The sequence below is a fragment of the Periophthalmus magnuspinnatus genome, chromosome 10, assembly GCF_009829125.3.
Source record: "Periophthalmus magnuspinnatus isolate fPerMag1 chromosome 10, fPerMag1.2.pri, whole genome shotgun sequence".
In the NCBI taxonomy this organism is placed as follows: domain Eukaryota; kingdom Metazoa; phylum Chordata; class Actinopteri; order Gobiiformes; family Gobiidae; genus Periophthalmus; species Periophthalmus magnuspinnatus.
In genome coordinates this window covers 15,182,788-15,209,516 of record NC_047135.1, presented here as the reverse complement: position 1 = coordinate 15,209,516, position 26,729 = coordinate 15,182,788, and the positions used below count along the sequence as shown (strand labels likewise).

The 26,729-nt window shown below is 41.0% G+C and overlaps 1 protein-coding gene across 1 annotated transcript; it reads left to right on the top strand.

The window, feature by feature from the left end:
• The first annotated feature begins 85 nt into the window (after positions 1-85).
• pld7 (phospholipase D family, member 7) lies at positions 86-25,887 on the top strand. Its single transcript, XM_055224975.1, is given in 14 exon segments — positions 86-406; positions 850-966; positions 14,408-15,022; positions 15,449-15,643; positions 16,986-17,173; positions 20,101-20,272; positions 20,440-20,554; positions 21,112-21,239; positions 22,870-23,070; positions 23,858-23,997; positions 24,078-24,231; positions 24,233-24,244; positions 24,458-24,557; positions 25,680-25,887. Coding segments are annotated over 14 exon segments (2,481 nt in total). The 5' UTR covers positions 86-259; the 3' UTR covers positions 25,877-25,887.
• The last annotated feature ends 842 nt before the right edge of the window (positions 25,888-26,729 follow it).

The window sequence follows — 26,729 nt, the reverse complement described above, 5'->3', positions numbered from 1 at the left end:
TTTTATTTTAGATTCAAACGGCCAATGAGCGTGCGCAGGAAATCGCGCTTTCTTCAACTTTTGTTTTGTTTTTCTGCTCTCTCGAGTAAGCGACATGGTTTGGGGGTTAAATCTGTATACTTAGGCTTAGGGCAGTGCATGGTCTAGTCATCGACGTATTTTGAATTTTAAATGAGTTACTGGCTTTAAAACGTGACAAAGCAATCTCTCAGCAGACAGGTCTCGTGTAGCAGCTACATTATTAAAGACACGGAAGAAGATGCCTATGGTTCTGCGCTCTCGAAAATCCACCCGTGCCCCAACGAAGGAGCACTCTGACTCGGATTTGGAGGAGGACATTCCCCGATCTGCTCAGCCGCCCCAGAGGAAGTTTACTCGGTTGCATGGCAGGCGCGTAATATACGAGGTGAGCTTTTTGGAGTCAGAATTTCCACCTCCTCTCCTCTTCCTCCTCCTCTTCGGTCTGTGCTACTGAAAAAAAACTCGCATTCGGCCACGTAGCTACCTTGCAAACGCCACTGCTACAACGCCAGGATTTTTTTCACTCAAAACAAGTTAACCTATCACTGTTTTGACAAAGAACTAACTTAAGAGTGTGTTTTAACATCGCTGCCAGTGTTTGAAGCTATTATAGTCACGGTAAACCCCCAAAGCGCTGCGTAATGGTAAGTTTTGCTTACTTCACGTTTTGCAGTCATCATTTTCATCTTTTAACTATATCGCTTTTATTTTTCAACTGCAATGCTTTAAAAGTTTGAAGACGGAAGCTTACGGGTCAAATTAAACAGCTTGCATACTTAAGCGCAATTACTCCTGCGTTAATGTAATTGATTTGATGTTGATACACAGGACGGACAAGATTCAGACTCGGAACCTGGCCAAAACTTCGGTTTAGAGAGCCGGGAAGAAGGCATCCAGAATGAGGATTTAACCCAAGAAGGAGCCGCTGCAGAGGAGGGAGAGATGGTGAGTTTATCAAAATCTGCTGTTTCTTTGTTATGAACAGGTTTTATTAAAATGGTCTTAGAAGAATAGCCCTTTTAAACGCTTGGGTGTGGTGTGGTTTGGACAGGAGTTATAATACCGACTTTGTCCATGTGCAGTAGCGGTAATATAGCGCAGGAAGCACGGGTAAACCCCAGCGGAAGTGTTCTAATCTCACACAAAAGATAATTATGTTTATGGTGTTTCACTCCTTTAGACCAGGGGCACCAGTTCTCAGAGTGGGGTTTTGCTACATCTGTAAAATGGCACTCACGTAATTTTGGATATTTCATGGTCAAGTACAATGTAATCAACAGGGAAACTTGTCTCCAGAATTCACTCAGTGCAGAGTCTGCATTGCACTGAATAATGATTGGCTGCAGGTGCTAGGGTTTAGGTAGTGACCATTCAGATGAGAGAGAGTCCTTTAAGGTTTAAACCAACTGAATTTCAGCATTGAAACTGGCAGCCCAATTGAGTATGAGGCTCATTCTGCTTTCGTATTGGATAATTGTCTTGAGAACCAAAACACCAAATTATAATATAAACATGGTCATCATGTCCAATGTTTTTGTATAAGAATTAATCAGCATTAGATTTGTTATCAGTAAAAGCTACCAATATATTTGTTTTGAACATAAACAGATGAGTCATGTTTATGGAATTTAAAATCAAAATCTTACATACAGTTCCTTTTTAATTTAGTAATAAATTACTAGTTTACATATTTTAATGTAAGGCAAAGCTTCCAAATATTACTTGTGCTAAAAGTAGAAAATGAAAAAGATGTGATGTTTTTGTGATCTGTAAACAGATATGAGTTATGAGCAGTATGAGGGAGGAGCATTACTCAGCGTATTCAAACTGCAATTTAGCACTTTGGTACATGTTTATAATCACTAATGTGACTGCAGAATCTAAAACAAAATGATGATCAGGGCAAATGCATCAGTTTCTGTCCATCTGTTCATATTTCAGTTAATTTCTCTTAATTAGTTTTTGTTGTTGCTGCTTATTGCCAGTGTCTAGGTATCAATATTATGTGATTATGACAGCACATTCAAAATGTAAATCTAGACAGAAATCTGGTACTTTTGCTCATCTTTCTTTTTAATTATCTTGGGACAAAGATTTTGATGTATACCTTGCAGATAATGTCGTCAAACATTCCTCAAGAGATCCTTCCTGGTCTAACTGACTAAAAAATAACCATAGTTGTATTTTGATCATTGTAATAGTTGTCTGGACTATACAGGCTCTAAAACACATATGAAAAGACCTTTTTGTAACCAAGACAGTGGAATAATTAATAAATCGTGTCAAACAGAATCAATCATTTCTCATTTTTATCAATTCTGCACTTGATGTGTAAATATTCTCTATTTAGAAGTCTTCAGTCACCACCATATTTCTACTACTTTACTTTTTTTTAAAGTATTTTTTTTGCGTTTTAAAAGTTAGTTGTTGTTGTTGTCAATGTTTAATGGAAATAATAGTTTGACTGGTCAATTAATTGGAAAAAAATAATCACTGCCTAGTTGACTGTTAAAATAATTGTTAGTTGCAGCCCTGTCTGTTATAATTGACATTTTAACAGCATGTGCTTGTGCCATTGTGGCTTTTTAGTGTAATAAATTCCTGCTGTGGTTTGTTTCTATAATGACCTTTACAGTCTACTCCTTTTTATGGACCTGCTTCAGACTCGGTCACACACCAAACATTAAACACCAAACACAATCTTTGCGCTTGAGGTCAGCTGATCTCACAGCCTCATACATTTTCTCAGAGCCAATCATAAAATGTGTACATCAATTAAAGATTTTGAAATGTCACCATTATTGGCACTGATTAAAAGTTTGCCTTGTTTAAGTTCAGGAAATGAATATTGAAAGACATACTTTAGTCATTTAAAAAAAATAATAATAATAATAATTGGTATTCTAACACTTCTCGAACACTAAAAAACTTTATAATTACATTTGAAACAAGAAGTTTAGATACACTATATAAAAAGACACAATGTTTGACATGAAATCAGACTAAACTTAGCCTATTATAGGTCAATTAGGATTACCAAAATAATTTCTATTTACTAAATTCCAGAATAATGAGAGATGGATTTTTTTAGACAGTTTTTCATTACTTTCTTCAAAGTCAGAAGTGTACATACATTTGGTACCATTGTCTTTAAACTGTATGACTTCGGTCAAACATTTTGGATTTTATTCCACAAGCTTCTCACAATAGTTGGCAGGAATTTTGGCCCATTCCTGGCCACCTTACTCACACATGCATTTCCACGTCTTGCCATAAATTTTCAATAGGAGGAGGAAATCAGGACTTTGTGATGGCCACTTCAAAAACATGGACTTTGTTATTTTTAAGACACTGTGTAACCAGTTTAGCTGTATGCTAAAGGGCCATGTGCATCCAAGTTTTAATGTCCTGGCTGTTGTCTTAAGACGTTGCTTCAGTATTTCCACATAATGTTCTTTCCTCGTGATACCATCTATTTTGTGAAGGGCACCAGTCCCTCCTACAGCAAAACAGCCTCACAACATGATGCTGCCATCCCCATATTTCAAAGTCCCCCTTTTTCCTCCAAACATAACAGTGCTCATTATCAGAATCAGAATCAGAATGGCCAAAGAGTTCAATTTTAGTTTCATCAGACCACAGGACAGGTCTCCAGAAATTAAGGTCTTTGTTCCTAGGTGTATTTGCAAACTGTAACCTGGCTTTTTTATGTTTCTTTTGGAGTAATGACTTCTTCCTGGCAGAGTGGCCTTTCAGCCCATGTCGGTACAGTACTCATTTCACTGATATCTTCTTTTTTTCTGTTTCTTTTGACTTCCCATGATGTCACACAAAGTGTTTCAGGTGTGCCACAGGTGTGTCTTTAATGAACTCAAATGTTGTCAGTAAACCTATCAGAAGCTTCCAAAGATATAACATCATCATCTGGGTTTTCCCAGATTGTTTAAAGGCATAGTAATCTTAATGTATGTACACTTCTGACTTTGAAGAAAGTAATCAAAAATGTCTAAAATAATCCATCCATCCATTTTCTTCCGCTTATCCGGAGCCAGGTTGCGGGGGCAGCAGTCTATGCAGGGACTCCCAAACTTCCCTCACCCCAGACACGTCCTCCAGCTCCTCCGGTGGGATCCCAAGGCGTTCCCAGGCCAGCCGAAAGACATAGTCCCTCCAGCGTGTCCTGGGTCTTCCCCGGGGCCTCCTCCCGGTGGGACATGCCCTAAAATAATCCATCTTCCATTATTCTGGCATTTAGCCAATATAAGTAATTTTTGTAATCCTAATTGACCTAAAACAGGAAAAGCCTAGTCTGATTTCATGTCAGATAGTGAGGGGGAAAAAAGCATGTGTCTTTTCATATAGTATATGTAAGTACACATTGAACTTATTTTGCCAACAAAAATGCTTATACAATACATCTGTACTGGGACTTCAACATTTTGTTGAAATACATGGGAAAAAATCAGGTACAGGGACTTTATATGTACTGGGTTCTGTTCAGTTCACTTTTGAGTATGGCTTTTTATATATTGATAATATAGACAGTTGAACTTGAAGCCGATGAGCGTATTCTAGATTATTATGGGCTGCCGGCTGATGGCATCTCTATATGGACATGTTAAACAGCATCATTTGAATAGGAGTGGCCTCAGAGCGCAGGTCTTTATCTTAAATCTGTGGATATCAGGAGGATCAAACAAGAGGCAAGCTTCAGATACAGAGTAAGTTTCAGATACACAGTAAGTTTGGAGTTTTTCAAGTTAGATTTAGGTTAAAGTGAATAGAAAATGCATTGATTCAGAAATGATTGTGTTTTGTTTTAGTTGGTTGGTGACGATAGCTGGTTAAATTTGAAAGATTTCAAATGACAACAAATTGTTATTTGCTGGTTTAAATTTAGTTCTTGTTTTAGTTATGCATTAATTTATGTTAGGTACTCTTTATTTTGGGGAAATGTCTTTGAGCCACCTTTCAGTGTTTCTGGATTAAACCTGTTAGGAGCAGTGAGACTCAGTTCCACATCTTGATCCAGTCTTGGTCGGGACTATCTTAGCTGGAGGATTTGACCTGTTGTGCATGCTTTAGGTTGATTGGGAAAACCGGAGTGCCCGGAGGAAACCCACACAGACACAGTGAAAAAAGTTTGGACACCCCTGGTGTGAAGTTTTCCCTGAGGGCCAAATACAGAAAAATGAACCAAGGGCCAGGCCACACGCTATACAGGAGACATGTTGACTATAATATAGTGTGTAATTGTAACTCACCTCCGTGAAGAACTCAGTGGAAGCAGTGATACTGTCCTTTGGATTGAAGAATGGCTGATATGTCAGGAGAAGACACGGAGGACTTCACAGAGATGGCTATCAGTTATTCTGGTTCTCAGTCTGTTTTTGTTCTGATTTAACAGAGAAAATGTTTGTTTGCATATGTATGTTGAGCCAAACGGGCTCATCATTCTTTTTGCATGGCGTCTCATCAGAGGAAACTTGACATTATCCAAACTCTGATAGAAGTCAGGGAGGGAGAGAGGCTGGTATTGACTTTTCAGAGAATCATCACATTGCATTTCAATCAGTTCTAACTGCAAACTCTCTTCCACTTCTTCTGCATCCACCAGAAAGGGGGTCGAGAAGAGCTTGATTTGTTTTTCAATAACAGGGAAATCTTAAACCTGGTTGAATTCTATCATAAGAGATGCAATCACAGACACAAATTTCTCATTATTAGCAGTAAGGTCCGCATTTGGAAAAGCAGATCTGATTTCAGTCAGTGCAGGGAAGTGTGCAGCGTTAAAGCTCTGTAGTTGCGTCTCAAACAGGCGGAGCTTTACACAGAAGGCTTTCAGGGGCGCATTAAGGTGTGGAACCAGCTGCTCTTTGCCTTGTAGGTTCTTATTTAATGTATTCAAATGATGAGTAAGAGCAACTAAAAATGCAAGGTTTGCCAGCCACAGAGGGTCACTCAGTTTAGGAAGAGGGCGGCCCTTCTCTTTCAAAAACTGATCGATTTCTGATCTCAGCGCGTAAAAACCGCTGGAGCACAGAGCCGCGGCTGAGCCAGCGCACATCAGAGTGGTAGAGTACATCCCCGTACTCAGAATCCACATCAGCTAGGAAAGCTTGAAATTCTCTGTGGTGTAGTCCTCTAGCTCAAATTATGTTGACAGTTTTTACAACAGTGTCCATCACATCACCCAGCTGGACCGTCTTGGCACAAAGTGTTTCTTGGTGGATTATGCAGTGCATTTTAACAGCCTCACCGTTGCCCTTTTTTGTCCTTATCACACAACATAGGTGCCATTCCGTTGCTTTCGCCCCTCATGGCTGGAGCTCCATCCGTTGTTACACCGCAGAGCTTGTCCCATTTAAGTCCCATTTTTTCAATTGCCTCTGACACGGCTTCAAAAATATCTTTACCTGAGCCTTTTAGGCTCATCATGTCAAGCAGCTCCTCCATACAGCAAAAGTTATCGTCTACTCCCCGCAAAAAATTAACAGCTGAGCGGTGTCTGGCATCTGTACTCTCATCGCATGCTATCGAGTAAAAATCAAAAGCACACACTTTGTCTCTCAGCTGAAGTTTCAAGTTAGCTGGCAAGTCCTCGATTCTCCGCACCACTGTTGTGATTTTGGGCGTTACAAAAATAAAATGAATTGAATTGAAAATAGTTTGCCATGCTGGGCAATAAGTTTAGTGACTTCATAGCTTGCTGTTGTTGCTTTTTCCTGTATTTTGTTGGCACGAAAAAAAACCAAAAAACTGTTGTTGGGCTTGTAAGCTAGCTGCCATTTGCTGGACTTTCTGTGTTCGTTCACCACCTGTGTATGATGTGTAGCTCTGGTGTTTGGTCTCAGTGCCGTCGGATGTTATAGGCAAGGCAAGGCAAGTTTATTTCTATAGCACAATTCATACACAAGGTAATTCAAAGTGCTTTACAGAATAAGAAAGACATTAAAATCACACAAATCGAAAAAATAAATAATCACAAATAATCATCATAAAATTATCATTAAAACAGAAGAGTGCAGAATAAAAACCTTTCAGTCGTATGCACAGCTAAACAGAACTGTTTTGAGCCTGGATTTAAACATTGTCAAAGTAGAGGCCTGTCTCACATCTTCAGGAAGACTGTTCCAAGTTTTAGCTGCATAAAACTTAAATGCTGATTCCCCATGTTTAGTCCTGACTCTGGGCACCAGCAGGAGGCCGGTCCCTGAAGTCCTCAGTGTGCGAGATGGTTCATATGGCACTAACATGTCAGAGATGTACTTTGGACCTAGGCCATGGAGAGACTTATACACAAGCAGAGCTGCTTTAAAGTCTATTCTTTGAGCTACAGGAAGCCAGTGCAGAGACCTGAGCACAGGACTTATGTGCTCATACTTCCTGGTTCTAGTCAGGACCCGAGCAGCAGCGTTCTGGATGTACTGCAGCTGTGTTAAGGCTTGTTTAGAGAGGCCAGTGAGCAGGACGTAACAGTAGTCCAACCTATTGGAGACAAATGCATGGATAAGTCTCTCTAAGTCTGGCTTTGACAGTATACCTTTGATTTTTGCAATGTTCTTTAGGTGTTAAAAAGTTGCAGATGTTATTAATTTGATGTGGCTATTAAAGTTCAAGTCTGAGTCCATTATTACCCCTAGATTTCTAGCCTGAGTTGAAGGTTTTAGAGAGAGAGAATGGAGGTGACTGCTGACACTTTCTCTATGTTTCTGTGGGCCAAAGATGATGACTTCAGTCTTGTCTGAGTTTAGCAGAAGAAAGTTGTTTTGCATCCACACACTTATCTGTTGGATGCAGTGGCAGAGTGAATCCACTGGTCCATATTCACCTGCTGCCAGTGAGACATAGATCTGAGTGTCATCTGCATAGTTGTGGTAGGACACATTATTGCTGCATATTAACTGGCCTAACGGCAACATGTAGAGATTGAACAGCAGGGGTCCCAGGATTGAACCCTGGGGCACCCCACAGGTCAGGGACATTTTATCTGATATACATTTTCCAATTTCAACAAAGTACTCCCTGTTTTCTAAATAAGACTTGAACCAGTTTAGTGCCGTACCAGAGATGCCCTCCCAGTTCTCTAGTCTTTGTAAGAGGATCCCATGATCAACAGTGTCAAAGGCAGCGCTCAGATCTAACAGGATCAAAACTGAGACTTTGCCTGCATCAGTGTTCAGGTGGATGTCATTTGTCACCTTGATAAGAGCAGTCTCAGTGCTGTGGTGGTGTCTAAAACCTGATTGGAAGACATCAAAGGAGTTGTTAATTTCGAGGAAGTTAATAAGCTGTTGGTAAACAACTTTTTCGAGGACTTTGCCTAAAAACGGCAGATTTGAGATTGGTCAGTAATTGTTCAATATTGTGGCATCAAGACTGCTCTTCTTTAGGGGAGGCTTGATAACCACAGTTTTCAAAGCTTAGGAATGTTCCAGATTGAAGTGACAAATTAACTATGAGAGTGAGTGGTGATAGCAAACTGTTGAGCACAGACTTTAGAAATTTAGTGGGTAACACATCGAGGCAGCATGTAGATGAACTCAGACTGGTGTCAATCTCTTGGACAGTTTTGTCAGTTACAGGTGCAAAGTGAGTCAGCTCTAAGTGTCTAGGTGGCTGCTGAGGTGTTATTTGAGTTGTGGAATTTATGGCATTTTTAATGCCCTGAACCTTGTCATTAAAGAATACTGCAAACTCATTGCACTTAGATGTGGAAATTAGTTCTAACGGCAGTGGAGCTGGGGGATTTGTTAATCTGTTTACCGTTGCAAACAGGACACGAGAGTTGTTACTATAACTTCCAATAATGTCAGAAAAATACCTTTTGCCTTGTTCTACATAAACTGGTTGTACATGTTCATTTTTTCTCTGTAAATCTGTAAACCTGGAGCTTTGACTTGCGCCATTCCCGCTCGGCCCTCTGGCACTCCCTTTTCTGTGCCCTGACCGAGTCATCATTCCTCCATGGCGCTTTCTGCTTATCTTTAACCATTTTAACCTTCATCGGGGCAATGGTGTCCAGAACATTTAAAACACTCAAAGTTACAGAGTTCACCAAATCATCAACATTAGAACATGAGGCATTTTCAAAGTGTATCATTTCCATGAACAGTGCACCTGTTTTATCATTTATGTGTCTCCTTCGAACAACTTCAGGACCAGCCGCTGGTTTGGGAACAGACATGTCAAAAAAGACACAGAAATGATCAGACAGAGCAACATCCACCACATTGACATTTGAAATATTCACTCCTTTTGTAGTAAGAAGGTCCAGAGTGTGTCCTCTGTTGTGGGTGGGCTCGCTGACATGCTGAGTCAGACCAAAGGTTTCAAGGACAGAACGGAGCTCTTTAGCGTTTCTGTCAGACACATTATCCACATGTACATTAAAATCACCTGTAATGACTAAACCATCAAAGTCTGTTCATATGACTGAAAGCATCTCAGTAAAATCATCAATAAAACTCAGGCAGCGCTTTGGAGGTTTGTATAGGACTAAGTAGAGTATGGAGGGGGATTGCTTTACCTCCATTTTAAATGAAACATACTCAAAAGATGAAAACACCCCAAATGACAATCTGTGAGTAACTAAATTATCTCTAAAAAATGCACACACACCTCCACCTTTTTTGTTTAGTCGTGTTTCAGATTCAAATTTGAAGTTGGGTGGAATTGATTACACTAGAATTGCATTACCTGTGTTTTTGTCGAGCCACGTTTCAGTTAAAAACATAAAATCAAGATTAAAAGAGGAAATAAAATCATTAATTAAAAAGGACTTGTTGCATAAAGATCTGACATTGAGCACAGCAGGTTTCAGATTAGTTTCAGTAGGACTGGATGTTATCTTCTTACAGGGAATGTGAACTAAATGTTTCTGATTGGACAGTTTAGCTATCCTTCTGTTAATCAGTCTACGTGGTGTAACTAGATATAGCTCCATCACAGGGCCTCAGCATGATATTATTTTTATCATGACTGTATGTCCTGAGACAGCAGAGGCCCTGTGTGTCCTAGCTCTTGTTGATAACAGCTCTGGGGGAGGGCAGGGAAGGGCAAGCTGGGGGGAGTTTGGGTGAGGGACCAGGTGAGCGCCAAAGAGGAGCAGGGGGGGGTTTGGGTGAAAGACGAGGGGGGATAGGTGGGTACGGGGAAGAGTTCAGCATAGTTGATGCCAGAACTCTCGATTGCGCCATATTAGGTGTGAGGGGAGCCATCTTAATTCCTGATCTGATGAGACATTCTAGATGGTCGGGAAGGGCCATGGGTGAAGGTGGGGAGGAAAAGGAAAGTGAGGAGTCCCTCGAGGGAGTAGATGTAGCAAAGGGGACCCAGGGCTGGTCTGTGGGCAGGGGAGGTGATGGGCATGCTGCTGGGACTGAAACCTCTGCTGGGGCTGTCACAGACAGGTTCAAGGCCTGTGATGTGGGGGAAGTGATGCTGGAGATGCATCCTTCACTTTTGAAGGTGGTGGCGATGGTGATTTGTTCTCTTGGGGAGGTGGTGGTGCTGCTGAATCCTTCGCTGGGGGAGATGGTTGTGGTGATGGTGGTGATGACTATTTCGCTGGGGGAGATGGTTGTGCTGCTGGTGGTGACTCCTTCGCTGGGGGAGGTGGTGGTTGTAGTTGTGGTGCTGCTGGTGGTGCTGACACATTGGCTTGGTCTCTGGTTGGTGCAGCAGGAATGCTTCTCTCATTCCTCTTTTCTCTCACTGGCCCAGGACCCTGTCCAGGCCGGTGCCTCAGAGCGTGGAGGAGGTTATCCGTCAACACTCTCACTCCACCTCTGCTCAGGTGCGGGCCATTTCCCTTGAACAGGTCCTCTCGTTTCCAGAATAGATCAAAGTTCTCAATGTAGTGCAGTCCTCTGACCGCACACGTGTTGAACAGCCATGTGTTCAGCTGAAACAGCCGGATAAATTTGTTCATCTTCCTTCTGTCTATGCTAGGAAGAGGTTCACTGATGAAAGTCTTAACCTCCACTTTATCAAGCTCCTCAAATAATTCAATGAAATTCTTTTTCAAGATTTCAGTCTGATTCATTCCGGTGTCAACTGCACCCACGTGCACAATCAGCTGTTTAGCTCCTTGTTATGTTGACAAAACTTTTGGGAGGAGTTTTGTAATCTCAGAGACAGTGTGACAGGGGTACGAGCAAGTTTGGATTCCTCTGAGAGTCACATCTCTGATAGCACCGTCTCCTAGTAGCAGCGTATCTCTGACCTTGACGTTTGGCACAAACCGCCTGTCTGCCGCCGCTCTTTTGCCAACTTCATTGCTCTTGTTTTGTGACAAAAATCCATTTTCCATTTGTATATTAACATCAACATCAGTCTGTGACAGTGGTAAAAATCTGTTTGTAAGTTATATTTTGGGTGATGTAACTATATTAGCATTGCCTCTTATCACTTGTCACGTTTGCTTGAAATTCTTGTCTTTACAAAGTTTTGGAAAAGGCACCGTATCACTCAGGTTTAAGTTGAAAGTAGCAGTTTTTTCACTGTCTTCTCTGAAAGTAACTGTAGGCTGCTTACCACTGGAAGTCACAGGGAGCGTTCGGTGAAGTCCTTTTTCAGATTCTATAACAAATATCCGTGCTTGTAGCTCATTAATTTGTTGTTGATAGTTCCGACAGCATTCGCAGAAAGAATTCCCTTCGTCTCTTCCCCCGGACATGTTGGTGGCTCTTCAAAAATTTTGTTAAAAAATGTAAAAATGGTTTAAAAGTCTTGGTTTACTTAAGAGAAAATCATAACTAAACAAATCTCCCAGCAATGGAAGAGATACAATGATTAAAAAAGCAAAGTAAGTAGGAAGCAGCAGGAGCAAGCAAGGTCCAAAGGTGCTGCACTCTTCAGAAGCAGGGAAGAGACAGTATACTCTTATACTCTTTCATCACAGCAACGATTTCTTTACAAATCAAACAAATACACTTTCCATTTATTTCCTTGAAGAAATAATCATTTTCCCACTGTGTTTGACATTTCCTGCACTCACTTGCTATTTTGCGTTTCTTCAGCACTGACATTTCTGCTAATTTGCGGTCAAAGGTTTTTTTTGGCGGAGACCGAAAAGCACCTGTTTCCATGGCTGGCTCCTTCTAGTGTTGAAACTGAGTAGTGCTGTTTGGCTCCATCTAGTGTTGAAACTGAGTAGTGCTGTTTGGCTCCATCTAGTGTTGAAACTGAGAAGTGGAGCCCAGAGGAGCGCAAACCATATATTAAAACCCCTTAGCATTCCGGGTGATTTTGGTGAAACTGCTTTTGTTCTGACCTCTCCAAATTAAAATAATCACCATTATTGAACCCTCAGTAGTAAATGCACAAGTTTGGGGTCTTTGTAAAGGTAACACCCTATAGTTTTACCCACAGGCATCAGAATCACTGTAAGTTTGTCTGCTGAGCATTTATACACTTTGGGAACACATATAAAAAAAATTTTTTCTCATCCTCGCCAAAAAAAAATTGTGAAAATGAAGGTGTAGAAAGCTGCAGTAGGTAGCTGTGGACAAAAATACACCATACCTCAACTGACAAGACTGTTGACCACTTACATTTCAAATTTGAGGTCAACACCTATAAAAATGAGAGTTTTATAATCATTTTATCATGAGTAAGTCCAGGCCTCTCCAAACCTATCCGAATGAAGACATTTGGAGAACGTTTGGAAAAAGTGCAATAACTTTTGAATGTTTCAACCCACAGACATCATTGAGGGCTCTACTGAAAACTCACACTGAGAGGAATCTGTATCTGCACACCCAGCTGCTCTATTACTGTACATTTATATATTATATCAAAACACAATATAATGTATATTTGTATATAAAATACAGTCAAAACAAGTGCTATGGGTCAAAATAAATATATATTTACAAACACACACACACTTCAAAATGTAAACAAACACACACTGGAAACTGAGAACACGCTGTACATGATTGTACAGTGAGTCATTCTGCAACAGTGGCTCAGTGGTTAGAGCTTTGGTCCCGCAACCCGAAGGTTGGAGGATCGAGTCCCACTTGGACCAATTTCTGTCATTGTGTCCTTAGGCAAGATACTTCACCCAAGTGGCGTGTGCGTGATGATTGGTGGTGGCCGGGGCGCAAATTGGCATTAGCAAATGCTAATGATTACACATGATACACATTTGACCCACAATTAAGTGAATAGCAGAATAAACCACGATTACCACGCTTCAGGAACAGCATCCAGTCCATCAAAACATAAGGTCTCTACTCATACTACTACTCCTACTCCTCTACTCTACTCCTGAGTCCACCATGAGATCTTCACTCGGTTCCATGAACCGCTCCGGGTCCGAGTTGCCTCTAGTTTAACTTGTACAAACATCCACAGTGTCCTCGGTCACGCACTTCCTTTGTTTTGTCCGTTTCGTCATGTTTAAAACGCAAAACTGCTGCGTAAAATTACGCGCAGATCTTTATATCCAGCCTCGGCTTTTTACGTGCGCAGCAAACTCCGTCTGTTTACAGTAAACCACTGCATGTCACGCATCAGCGTGTTCCGCACTTCATGGGCTTTAAGAGGAAAACATCACTAAACATGTGTAATGTAACAGCTTGATTCTACAAGGGGGAGAGTGGGGCGTACTCTTTCAGTCATCTGTAGCACTCATTCACTGTCCGCGGCTCCAGTAACCCACAGCCCCCACCTTATTGGCCAACTTTGGTGTCAATCACAAGCTAACAAGTTTGTTTTGCGCTGAGGAATAAAGTTGGCACTGTCAGAAGTTTATTATGCCTGAAACTGACAAAAGAAATGCAGAGAAGTCACGGAACAGATTTCACTTTCCTGCAGCAGATTGGACATGGAGGCTCTAACTTCCTTTGTGGACATAATTTCTTGACTGGATTATATTCTCTGGACCTTTACGGAACGAATGAGACCAACTTTGTGTGAATATGTTGATGTTTGACAGAACCAGAGCACTCAATGGTAAGTGAAGTGCAAATCCACATTTCTGACTTCTCTGTAAAAACGGCTTTCCTGTCAGCACTGTGTAGAGGTGTAAATGGTTTACATATTCAGAAAGATGAATGCCGTAGCTTTCATTTGATGTGTAGATTGTTTGTGTGGGTGACGCAGAAATACACGTACATTGCTGTAAAGTTGTAACGTAAAGGCGGAACGCTAAGTGGTTAACCAAACCATATACTATATTTTCAAAACTTGCTGCGGGCCAATAAAAACAGGACCGCGGGCCACAGTTGGCCCGCAGGCTGTAGTTTGGACACCCCTGCTTTACCCAGAAAGGCTGTCTGCCTTGGATTTGAACCTGTTTTGTGTATGTAAGAAGTCCATTTTGCATAATACCCTCTCTTTAACAATATCATTTCTCTCTCTCTCTCTCTTGTAGCACATCCAGAACTGCAGTGTTGTATTAAACCGCCTCGAAGAGAGAGACGGAATGAATCGGAAAAGTGGCATCCCCAAACCTGCATCAAGGATCCCAACATTCCACAAGAAAACTACAACTATGGAAGCTGTCAAGCCCAAAACTCAAGAGGTCAAAGAACGCTTCCTGTCTGCTCCTGCTGTACGCTCGCCTTTCGCCTTTAGCTCCGATGTTGCTAGCACTGAGGCAACAGCGACAACTTTCATCACAAACATCGCGGTGCCAAAAACTTTATCGGAATCATATTTGACAGCTAGTCCTAGACCAGCGCTAAGACCAGACCAGGCATTGAACCAGCAACTCCCTGATGAAAGCAAGACCAGATTGGGATCAAGATCAGAGGAGGAGGAGGAAAGGAAAGAAGAGGTAGCGGGAGAGAGATATGCCTACGAAAATGGGGAGAGGGGAGAGGAGGAGAAGGCAGTCTGGGTAAGGGATGGGGGACAAAGAGGGGATGGGGTGAGTGGAGATGGAGAGAGTGATGGAGGAGAGGAGGAGAGAGAGTCTGAAGGGGAGGGCATCACAGAGGAGCAGCCGCCATGGGAGAACAAGACACTGAAGCTACAGGCCAAAGAGGTAACAATTATTTTAAAATGCTTATATTTAAATGAACTGTAGAATGTGAACTGAAATGTAAAGGTGGATGTTAATTATTTTTTATTAAAAAAATATATGACTGAGAGGTTGGAAGTGTTGCTCTTTCTCCACAAATATGACTAGGGCTCTGTTTTATAAAGTTACCATTCAGAAAACTGTTCCTTGTTAAGTTTGTGATCTACAGAAAGATGATGTGGAAATTAACAGAGATGAGGCAGAAACGGATCTGAGCTCAGAGAGGAGCAGTGAGGAAATCTGGGGAGGTTTGTTTTGACTGAGTTTAATAAATGAGACCCAGGCCAGGTGCTCAAGCAGGAAATAAAAGAATGTCGGCTAAGATCCTGAGGCACTGTGAGCAGTGAAAAGTCCTTTATTTGAGCATTTGTCATTGTAACTTTGTTTCAGTTCGTAGCCTCTTCGACAGATGAGGAGGATGAGGCTCCAGCTGCAGAGTCTGAAGCCCAGAAAATCGAGTCTCTAACACCAGATGAGAGAGAGGAAAAAGATCAAGACTCTCAACTAGCTCCAATAGAGACTGAACCTGGTGCACCAGAGAGTGAAGAGACACCTGTACTGCCCACCGCTGAGAAAACAAAGAAGGTGAGAACATCAAGACCAGGTTTAGTCCCGGATCAGACCTGGTTCATAGTCCTGCTTTAGACTAGTTTTAGTTCTCGTCTGGTCCTCCCAAACTCCTCCCCTGAGTCAACAGACATTTCACAGGACTATTACATTGTCACACAGGGACAGTGGCCAGACCCTGAAGGAGAATGCAGCTCTCACCATGACTCTGCTCATTTTGTCTGGTCCAAGCCTGGTCCAAGCCTGGTCCAAGCCTGGTCCAAGCCTGGTCCAAGCCTGGTCCAAGCCTGGTCCAAGCCTGGTCCAAGCCTGGTCCAAGCCTGGTCCAAGCCTGGTCCAAGTCTGGTCCAAGTCTGGTCCAAGTCTGGTCCAAGTCTGGTCCCAGTGTAGGAGGCAGAGGTGGAAAAAGTTTCAGTCCATGTCCTGTTCTTTCATAGGTCCATTTAAGATGCTAAATACTACCTTGTGTTCATTAAAAAAAATTTTGACACCATAGAGTGATAGATGTACTTACCTGTAGTACAGTTTACCGTGTAGTTCCACCATACTTTTTTTTTACTTTAACACTGTTTTTAGGGATGTAATTGTATCCAAATCTCTTGATAAGTTATTTTCAGGATATGCATCTCCAGGTATATTTATTGCAACATTTTGTGGAGGCTAACAAAATTGTGAATATCCTACTTTTCAAGCCAAATAGTCCACAGTCCAAATAATTAAGATTTAAAATTGTGTCAGTAGTTATTTCATACTTATTTCATCATGATTGGACTGAAACAGAGCAAAGGATCTGTTGCTGCACCATAACAATTAATTAAAGTAAAGAGATTTGTAATGCAATATATTATGATTGCCCATGATATTATTATGAGGCCTTTGGTAATATTATTTCACAATATTTTGGTTATTGTAACATCCCTAGTTCTTTTGGCTAATAAATCTCTTACAGTTTTGCACTGCTACTGCCACGCAGATTTTCATGCCAACAGCTGTTTTTTGTTCGCTATACAGCTCAAATGTTTTTGCAATTTACATGATTTTTCATACAAATGGAACAATTTGGAAAGACATGTTCCAGTTTGTTGCTGTGAAAATAAAAATAAATCTACATCTCACCTGTATAGAGTTTCAGAACACATTCGTTATTTGAGAAGCATCAGGTTGCCTCAAATCACACAGTTCCAAGTCACAGTCTGAATTGTTCTAAATGTGGACTGAGCCCGGGACTGAGCCCGGGACTGAGCCCGGGACTGAGCCCGGGACTGAGCCCGGGACTGAGCCCGGGACTGAGCCCGGGACTGAGCCCGGGACTGAGCCCGGGACTGAGCCCATTCTAAATTTGTTGTGTTGGTTCTTCCAGACATGGTCCTATTACAGCCTGCTCCTCCGCTGCCTCTTCCCCCTCCTTCTGCTCCTCTTAGGAGGGTTTTCTCAGCATCTGTGGCTCTATGGTCTCCCACACTCCGTGGCTCAGCTCTCTGCTCAGCTCCACCTGCACTGGCTGGAGGGAATTGTACCCAAAACCGCTCACTGCTCCAGCGACTGCAGGTGAGTCCACTACTAATACTGTACATGTGCATGTGATTATATAGGGAAATGATATGATGTGATGCGAAAATGGTACATACTGTATTTTCCGCACTATAAGGCGCACCTAAAAGCCTTTAATTTTCTCAAAAACCCACAGTGCGCCTTATAATCCGATGCGCCTTATGGTGCGGAAAATACGGTACATTAGAACAAATGAAATGCTAGCTTAAACAATGAAAACAGACGTACACTAAACCAAGGTTAAGCAAGGACTAAACCAGGTCAAAATCAAGACTTAATAGGACTGGGAATTAACTGGGTCTAAACTTGGACTGAAACTGTACTGAAACTGTACTGAAACTGTACTGAAACTGTACTAAACCTGGACTAAACCTGGACTAAACCTGGACTAAACCTGGACTAAACCTGGACTAAACCTGGACTAAACAAGCATACCAGGTCCACCCCTCATTACTTGATAACTTTTTGGTTTCAACTTGAAACTATTATAATCTCCCTAAAGAAACTGAATTAAAGCCCCATTACGTAACATTTCACCAAATAAACGTACTAAAAAGTATATATTTCATTACAGGTGTTTTTATTGTTCAAAGATAGATTGAATGTTACATACAGTGGCTTGCAAAAGTCTTCATCCCCCTAGAACTTTTTCACATATTGTCACATCACAACCACAAATTTAAATACATTTTCTTAGCATTTTATGTGAATGAGCAACACAAAATGGCACACAAGTGTGAAGTGGAAGGAAATATTTGACAAGATTTACAATTTAAAAAAAATAAAAACTTAAAAGTGCAGTGTGCAAAAGTATTCAGCCATTTTTCTTGAATGCAACCAATTGCTTTTAGAAGCTGCCTGATAATTTTGGAAAGATTGAATGTTGACCTAATGACTAAAAAGAGTCCACCTGTGTATAATCTTGTCTCAGTATAAATGCAGCTGTGCCATGAAGGCCACAGAAGTTTGTTAAGAGAGTGTTTGAGAGCAAACCACAAAATGAAGTCAAAGGAGCACACCAAACAGGTCAGAGAAAAGTTGTGGTGAAGTTTAAAGTGGGGCTTGGATCTAAAAAGATTTCCTAAGCATTGAACATTTCAAGGAATACTGTTCAATCCATCATCCAGAAATGGAAAGAGTATGGCACAACTGCAAATCTACCCAGACATGGCCATCCACCAAAACTTACAGAACAAACAAGAAGAGCATTCATCAGAGATGCAGCCAGGAGGCCCATGGTGACTCTGGAAGAGCTGCAGAGATTCACAGCTCTAGTGGAGGAATCTGTTCACAGGACAACCATTAGCCGTGCACTACACAAATCTGGTCTTTATGAAAGAGTGGCAAGAAGAAAGCCATTGTTGAAAACCATCTGTAAGAAGTCAGTTCCGTAGAAGTCATTTGGAGGACACAGCAAACATGTGGCAGAAGGTGCTCTGGTCTGATGAGCCTAAAATTGAACTTTTTGGCCTAAAAGCAAAACGCTACCTGTGGAGGAAAACTAACCCTGCACATCACTCTGAACACACCGTCCCCACAGTCAAACACTGTGGCAGCGTCATGCTGTGGGGGTGCTTTTCTTTAGCTAAAACAGGGAAGCTGGTCAGAGTTGATGGGAAGATGGATGGAGCTAAATACAGAGCAATCTTGGAAGAAAAACCTGTTGGAGTCTGCAAAAGACTTGAGACTGGGGCGGAGGTTCCCCTTCCAGCAAGACATCTATCCTAAACATAAAGCCAAAGTGACAATGGAATGGTTTAAAGCAAAAACATATTCAAGTGTTAGAATGGCTCAAATGGTCAAAGTCTGGACCTAGATCCAATTGAGAATCTAGGGCAAGATCTGAAAACTGCAGTTCAAACGGTCTCCATCAAATCTGACAGATCTTGTTTTGCCAGGAAGAATGAAATTTCAGTCTGTAGGTGTGTAAAGCTAGTGGAGACATACCCGAAAGACTTGCAGCTGTAATTGCAGCAAAAGGCGTTCCACAAAGTATTGACTTGGGGGGCTGAATACTTTTGCACATTGCACGTTTTCAGTTTTGTTTTGTTTTTGCTTTTTTTTGCTGGAAATTATGTATAATTTTCTTTCTACTTCACATTTTGTGTTACTTATTCACATAAAATACAAAATAAAAAATATTTAAATTTGTGGTTGTGGCTTGACAAAATTTGAAAAAGTTCCTGGGAGGTAAATACTTTTGCAAGCCACTGTAGTATGGGTTTAACTGCTTTGGCCCTGTCTCACAATGGGAAACATGTGAGACAGGGCATCTCTTTTTAGAAATCTGGCATAGCGTTACACAGTGGCTCTAACATGAAGGGCTCATACTAAAGATGTTAGATCATTGGTGAATTCTTCAACTATATATGTGAAATACTTGTCCTTGTACGCCTGTGAAGAATGTCAACAATGTGGAAACTCTGCATTGCAGTTTTAATAACTCTTGTTTGACCCCTCGTTGACACTGGTTACACTAGTTGGATGCTTTGGTCTAGTTAGTTGGTCAAACGATAAGTTTAAGCTGCCGTTTTTAAAATTATTAAAATTTGATTAATTCCATAGTCCTGCCATCAAATATTATACAAGATTGAATCCTGTCTGATAGTAAGTGATTAGCTTTGGTTTTAATGTACAGGTCTACAGCCAATCTTTTGTCAGTAAGAGCGTATGTGTTGGAGCAGATGCAGAAGACTTTGGAGGAAGAAATAGGACTATTTCCTGTTGAATGGCAATGATTAAAATTTGACAGTATTGATTTTCTGACAGTACAGTCATTTTTTGTTTTTTAGTAAATATACAAAAATCAATATAAACAAATATAATAAAGTTAATGTTTTTTTGGGGGGGGGGTTTATGACGGAAAATTGTGATCAATTCTTAAATTTAACCTTTGACCCCTGTCGCACCTGTCTGCTCCGCAGGGCATCTCTGGTGGAGTCTTTGCCAGTCGGTCTTTATCCTTCAGCCCCTGCTCCTCATGATTCCATTGCTCAGAGCTGGCTGCGTCTGCTCGACAGGGCTAACCACTCTGTTGACATTGCTGCGTTCTACCTGACCCTGAGGAGCAAGGACCAAGAGCCCACCGACGCACAGGTGAAAGGGGGAGGCCATCTGACACACAAAGGCCACACGATGGGAGGGCATCTGACATACAAGGACACAGAATGCGAGGGCATCTGACACACAGGAGGGTGGGAGGGTATCTGACACACAGGGATATAGGAGGAATGGAGGGCATCTGTCTATGTGTTGTGTTTCAGGGGAGGTTGGTGTTTGAGAAGCTGAAGAGTCTTAAAGCTAAAGGTGTGACTCTGCGACTGTCAGTGAATGCACCACAGAGTCAAACAGGTGACACAGATGAGCTGGAGGACAAAGGTACATTAATAAACTACATAGCATTTATAGAGCTCTATTTTACATTTTGTTCAAGCTTAATAGAAACAGGTCTTTGCTGTTCAAAACTGCATTTGTCTGTATCAAGCAGGAGATTTTCATTTGTTTTTATTGTTGAAAAATCACCATGTGACATATATGACCTAATTCTAATTCTGAGCTGGTGTGGAGGGATACTACCTGTGGTAAATATTTATCATTTTTATATCAGTTAAGTGGCATTTTGTGAATAAATGTAAAAGACAAAAAGTTGTAAGATACAAGAAGTAGCAGTGAGTACTAAAACTACAACTTTATGCACAAGGACGGAACTGATTTAAAAAAAATAAAGGGGTTTAAGGTAATTTATTTGTATTTGTCAAATCATTCTCTATTAGAGAAATGTCCAGATTTCCTGAGCACTCAAGCCTCAAATGCAGGACAGTACAGGATTACTCAAACAGGCAGGAATCACTCAAAACTCAACTATGATAATGAGAGAACACTGTTATAACATGATTAAAAGCTTGTAAAAGTTGATAAATTTGTGTGTTTGTCAGGTGCGGAGGTGAGAGAGGTGCACATGTCCTCCCTGACAGGAGGAATCATTCACACTAAACTCTGGGCTGTGGACCAGAGACACCTGTACGTGGGTAGTGCCAACATGGACTGGCGCTCACTAACACAGGTATTACTACAAACAATACAGCTGCCATAATATAATATGTGCCAGTTAAACTATAAAGTCTATACTTGGACATGGACTGGCACTCGCTAACACAGGTACAGAGAACCTAGGGTTTGACAACAACAGAAAACAGTATAGTATATTAAATATTGTAAAAGCAACATTGTATTGGGAAGTGATCATATTCAACCCAATGGCCATAGGGGTAAATCGCACCAACAGAAAAATGCATAATAATGAAGAAAACAACATATGTAAGTCGCACTGGATTATAAAATGGATTTTGTAAAATAAATTTCCCCAAAAAATCTGAGACCAAGAACAGACATTTTATCTGTAAAGGCAAGTTATAATAATAACATTAAAATGGAGAACAACAGGCTGAATAGCAGAACAGCATGCTAACGTAACACATTTATACTATACTTAACTGAATACGTGTCTGGTTTGTTAACATAATCAGATAATGAAGCATAAAAAACAAGCTAACAAGTTTACTCTCGATCTCTTCAAATCACTAAATCCATTGAATTCTTCCTCGGTGTCACTTCTGAACAACTCCGTCAACTCTGGAAGTAGATGAAGTGCCACTTCCTCTTCTGTGCAGCTGTCATACTGGTACACAAGCCTAGAGTGTCTTTGCGCGGTTGTCAGTGTGACAAGTCGCATCTGAGGATGAAAAAAAGTGTGATTTATAGTCTGGAAAATACATTAATCATAACTGTGTTGGGACTGCATGAAATATGTCAATGATATGGGGCAAATTATGTGATTTACACTTTGACAACTCCTTCACTTTCCCCATGAGGCACACGAAGGGAGAGCTCATTGCTTCTAAAAACTCTGCTCTTTGTGACTGCAGTGCTTCAAGTTCAATTAATTGGTTTAATCAAGACATAAGACAAACTACTGTAACGTATTAGGGATCATAACAAAACACTATAACACATGAGCAGTGCCAACCCATGGATTTCCAAGGGAAAAATAAGCAAATTATTCTGTTTTGAATGGCCAAATGTCCCAAAACCTCATCTGACATCAGTTTTCTTCTATGTTGTAGTGTCGTTGTCCCTCTGCTCTGCTCTGATTGGTCAGGAGAGGACAGTCAGAGTCTCTCTTATTAGAGCCAGAGCAGAGTCTATAATTACCGAGCTATGGTCAGGGCTCATACTGCCCCTGGATTATATCACAGTTTTATGCTGGTTTAGATAATAATCCAAACACGTTTTCATTTTAAGTCAGAAATAAATCTGACTTAAAAATAGGGTTGTAGGACTACATCAGGTTTAACCAGGTCTAATCAAGACTAAATCTAGGTCTAAGTCTGAACTAAGCCATGTCTAAACAAAAATATTTCTTTCCATGTATTTTTCTCTAAACCCCCTCTCTACCCCCTTCATCTCTCCCTCCTCTCTTTCTTCCTCCCCTTTTCTCTCCCCTTCTCCCCTCTTTCCTCTCCACCCCCTTTCTCTCCCTCTCCTTCTGTTTCCTCTTCACCTCCACCCCTCTTTATCCCTTTCTCTTCCTCTCTTTCCCTCCTCCTGTTCCCTTTCTCACTCTCTCCCCCTCTTTTCCTCTCTCTTCCCCTTTATCCCTCTCCCTCTTCTCCCTCTATTCCTCCCTCTCTCAGGTGAAGGAGGTGGGTCTGACAGTCGAAGATTGCAGTTGCCTCTCTCAGGACCTGTCTCGTGTATTTGAGGTTTACTGGACAGTAGGGGGCGCTAACGGCTCCCTGCCTCCCTATTGGCCAGCGCGTCTCTCCGCCCTCTCCAGCTCCCAGAATCCTTTGCACCTCAAGTTCAATGGAGTCCCGGCGCGGGTCTACCTCTCTGTGAGTACTAATATTGCCATGATACTTAAATTTCAAACTTGATTTAGATACTAGGGATTTGGCTCAATACTCACAAGTCAGAAAAAGCCACTTCTGTTCACTAAGTGTAGTTTTAGAGACAAGTTGCGTGTACTGGTACAAAACGCTTTTGGACACTTGTCGGTTCTGCGGGCAGAGCATATGTTATCTAGTGCTGAGCCATACTTCACATGGTTTTAGAGCTGCCCGATGAGTGGATTTGCATTCAAGTCTGCTGCTTCTCCAGTAAAGCCTGTACACCCATGGTTAATGCTGTCTCCCCAACACCCTGTGACTGAAGGACTTCTCTCAGCACTGTCCTCCAATACATATTCCCGGCGTCTCTGCACCTTAGAGCTGTGTAAACATGAATTTGTTCATAGTTGAATAGTAAAATTACGCCTAATTAAAATGCAGTTACCGCGGCCATTTGAGCCCTTGTGCAGTGTGATTGATCATGCTGTGGTATTTTCTTTTATACTACCTTGTGGCCTTATATCTGTGTAATTCCTCAGTCATCCAGGTAGGTTCCATAGTGGTCCAAGGGCGTATACTAGTCTAGGTGGTCTTCTACTTATTCTGATACAGCTCAAGCTGTTCAGGAAAGGTTCATTTCTGTCCTGTGAATGTGACTTTTTTAGTATCAATATGTGCTCAAATGAGTATCTAGTTTCACTAGTAGTTTTATTGTGGATTAGTATCTGATTTTCAATACTTTTGATAACCCTAGAACTAAACCGCTCTTGTCTGCTCCTCTGGTGTGTCTTAGAGCAGTCCTCCTCAGCTCTCCACCCGCGGACGCACTGATGACTTGGCGGCCATTTTGTCCGTGATTGAAGATGCCCAATATTTCATCCACGTGTCTGTCATGGACTTCCTCCCACTGGCACAATTCTCCCAACCTCCCAGGTATCCACTCCATCCTCTGCCTCCTCTGCACATTCTGACCATCTCCTCTTCACCATCTGACCCTCTCTTCTTGTCTTCAGGTTCTGGCCTCCCTTAGACTCTGCTCTCCGTGCTGCTGCCTGCTCCAGAGGGTTAAAGATTCGACTCCTAGTCAGCTGTTGGCCCTACTCTCATGCGGCCATGTTTGTTTACCTCCAGTCTCTACTCACTCTGAACCGCCCCCCCCCTCAACTGCGACATCCAAGTGGTACGTCTCTGGGCTCATATTAACAGATGTCACAAACTGCTACTTTACCTTTACTTATGGCTACTTTAGTATTGGGCCTGTGTAGATAATCAGTATTTTGAATTATTGTTCAATAAATGAGTTAGAATTTGTTGGGTTAGTAATGTTTTCTTTGCACTTATCTAGCAGAATGACTCAATAGTTAGTATTATAATCATTGTGTTATTGGTACAGAAAGTGTTCACAGTGCCCTCGACTATGGAGCAAATGAAGATCCAGTTTGCTCGAGTCAATCACGCCAAGTTCATGGTGACGGACCGAGTGCTTTATATCGGTAACTATAAACTATTGTTAATAATACTACTTACTGATGAGGCTGAGACAGAACTAGGACTGAACCGAGACTCTCAAAGGTGTGAATGCTCCTTTTTTAACAATATGCATTCTGAATAGAATCCTACTTTTTAAAACAGAAATCCAATTGCAGTAAAAATTGTACAGGCCTAGCATTTATCCAAGGCCAAAACGGTACTAAAGCACATCTTGACTGGAAACGGACCAACCATATCAATTCACAAATAATGAAACTAATATTGTGCTATTGATACTTTGCAGTGTGGGATTCTGTGAGACTAATTACTGGTAACTGAAAAACTGTTGGCTAATGCTAGCTAGCTTGGGACTGTAATGTTATTTGAGAGGGACTTATTTAAGTGCACAAATCGTCTCACCTGTTGTAGTTCCAGACAAGTCAGTTCTTAATAGTCAGATTGTGTTTAAACCAAAAATTAGATTAAAGTCTAACTTGAGTTACCCCAGGGAATGATGATATCAGCTGCAAAGTGTCTTATTTGTGGTTCAGTAACAATACATTTATTTATAACACCTTTCATTGGAAGAATGTCATCAGAGTTGTCAGTATTAAAATGCATATTACAGGTTAGATTACAAATTTTACTAAAACACAGTTATGGTAATTATATTTAAGATTTTACATATATATATATATATATATATATATATATATATATATATATATATATATATATATATATATATATATATATATATATATATATATATATAAAATATATATATATATATATAAAATATATATATATATATATAAAATATATATAAAATATATATATAAAATATATGGATTAGGGTTACTGGAGGGCTTTTTTGTCTGGTTGACTTTTTTACTTTCTGATCAAATGATCAGTAATGATCATTTGATGAATACAAATATAAGAAAACTTATTTTGTTGAAATAATGTTTAGAGTATCAGGAAAAAAAGGTGTTTGTGCCAAACTTATGAATTCTCCCGAGTGTGATGTCGTCAGTATGTTTTACAACTCTCTACTTATCTACTACTATTTTCAACATATTTTTTAAACTTTTGTCATAGAGAAGTAGACTTTATTTATAAAACATGTGTATTTTCTGTTTCAGGTACTTCAAACTGGTCTGAGGACTACTTCACGCAGACGGCCGGGGTGGGTCTAGTCGTGAACCAGACTGGATCTGAACCAGGACTCAAGACTCTCCGGACCCAAGCGGACCAGATCTTCCTCCGAGACTGGACCTCCCAGTACTCCACAGACCTGACCACAGATCAGACTGACGCCTGTCCCCAGGCTCAGAGGTAGGCCAGGGACTAGGCCAGGGACTAGGCCAGGGACTAGGCCAGGGACTAGGCCAGGGACTAGGCCAGGGACTAGGCCAGGGACTAGGCCAGGGACTAGGCCAGGGACTAGGCCAGGGACTAGGCCAGGGACTAGGCCAGGGACTAGGCCAGGGACTAGGCCAGGGACTAGGCCAGGGACTAGGCCAGGGACTAGGCCAGGGACTAGGCCAGGGACTAGGCCACTATTAAACCAAAGCTGGAGTAAATGGACCCTGCCCCCTGGAATTGAACCAGTCCTTGACCTAAATCCAGATTCTCAACATTTGAACAGCTTTTAAAATTGTGCTTAAAAGTGTTATTTTTATATCGTTGTCGTGCTTTTTCCTTTGTACAGTTCATTTGTGCCTGGAGCAGTTTGTATATAATCATATGAGTAGAGTTTTAACTATGCAACTGGACTTTGTTTACATTTCTGTTTTGGACATATTATCATTTTATTTTGGTGAAACTAAATATTCTAAACACCACAAATCTCAAATCTATGACTAAACTCATTGAAATCAGGGTAAAATGAGGACAAAAGTAAGTCTAAACCTGTTCAGTAAAGCGGTAAATATAGTAGGACTAAACAAGATCTAAACCTGGACTGTAGCAACTGATAATATTCTGACAGCCAATAACGTAATTATTTTTGGCCAAGTTTAAATAATAATTAGCCGATAATGTAAAAACTATGGTAAACCAATAGCAGCATCTTGCCAATAATGTGATGAGTGTCAAACTTTTCACACCAGGAAAAGATTTGGTTACTATATCTTTGGCCTGACAAGGAAAATTTTCTCTGATAATATAATAATTCCAGCCAGTAATGTAAT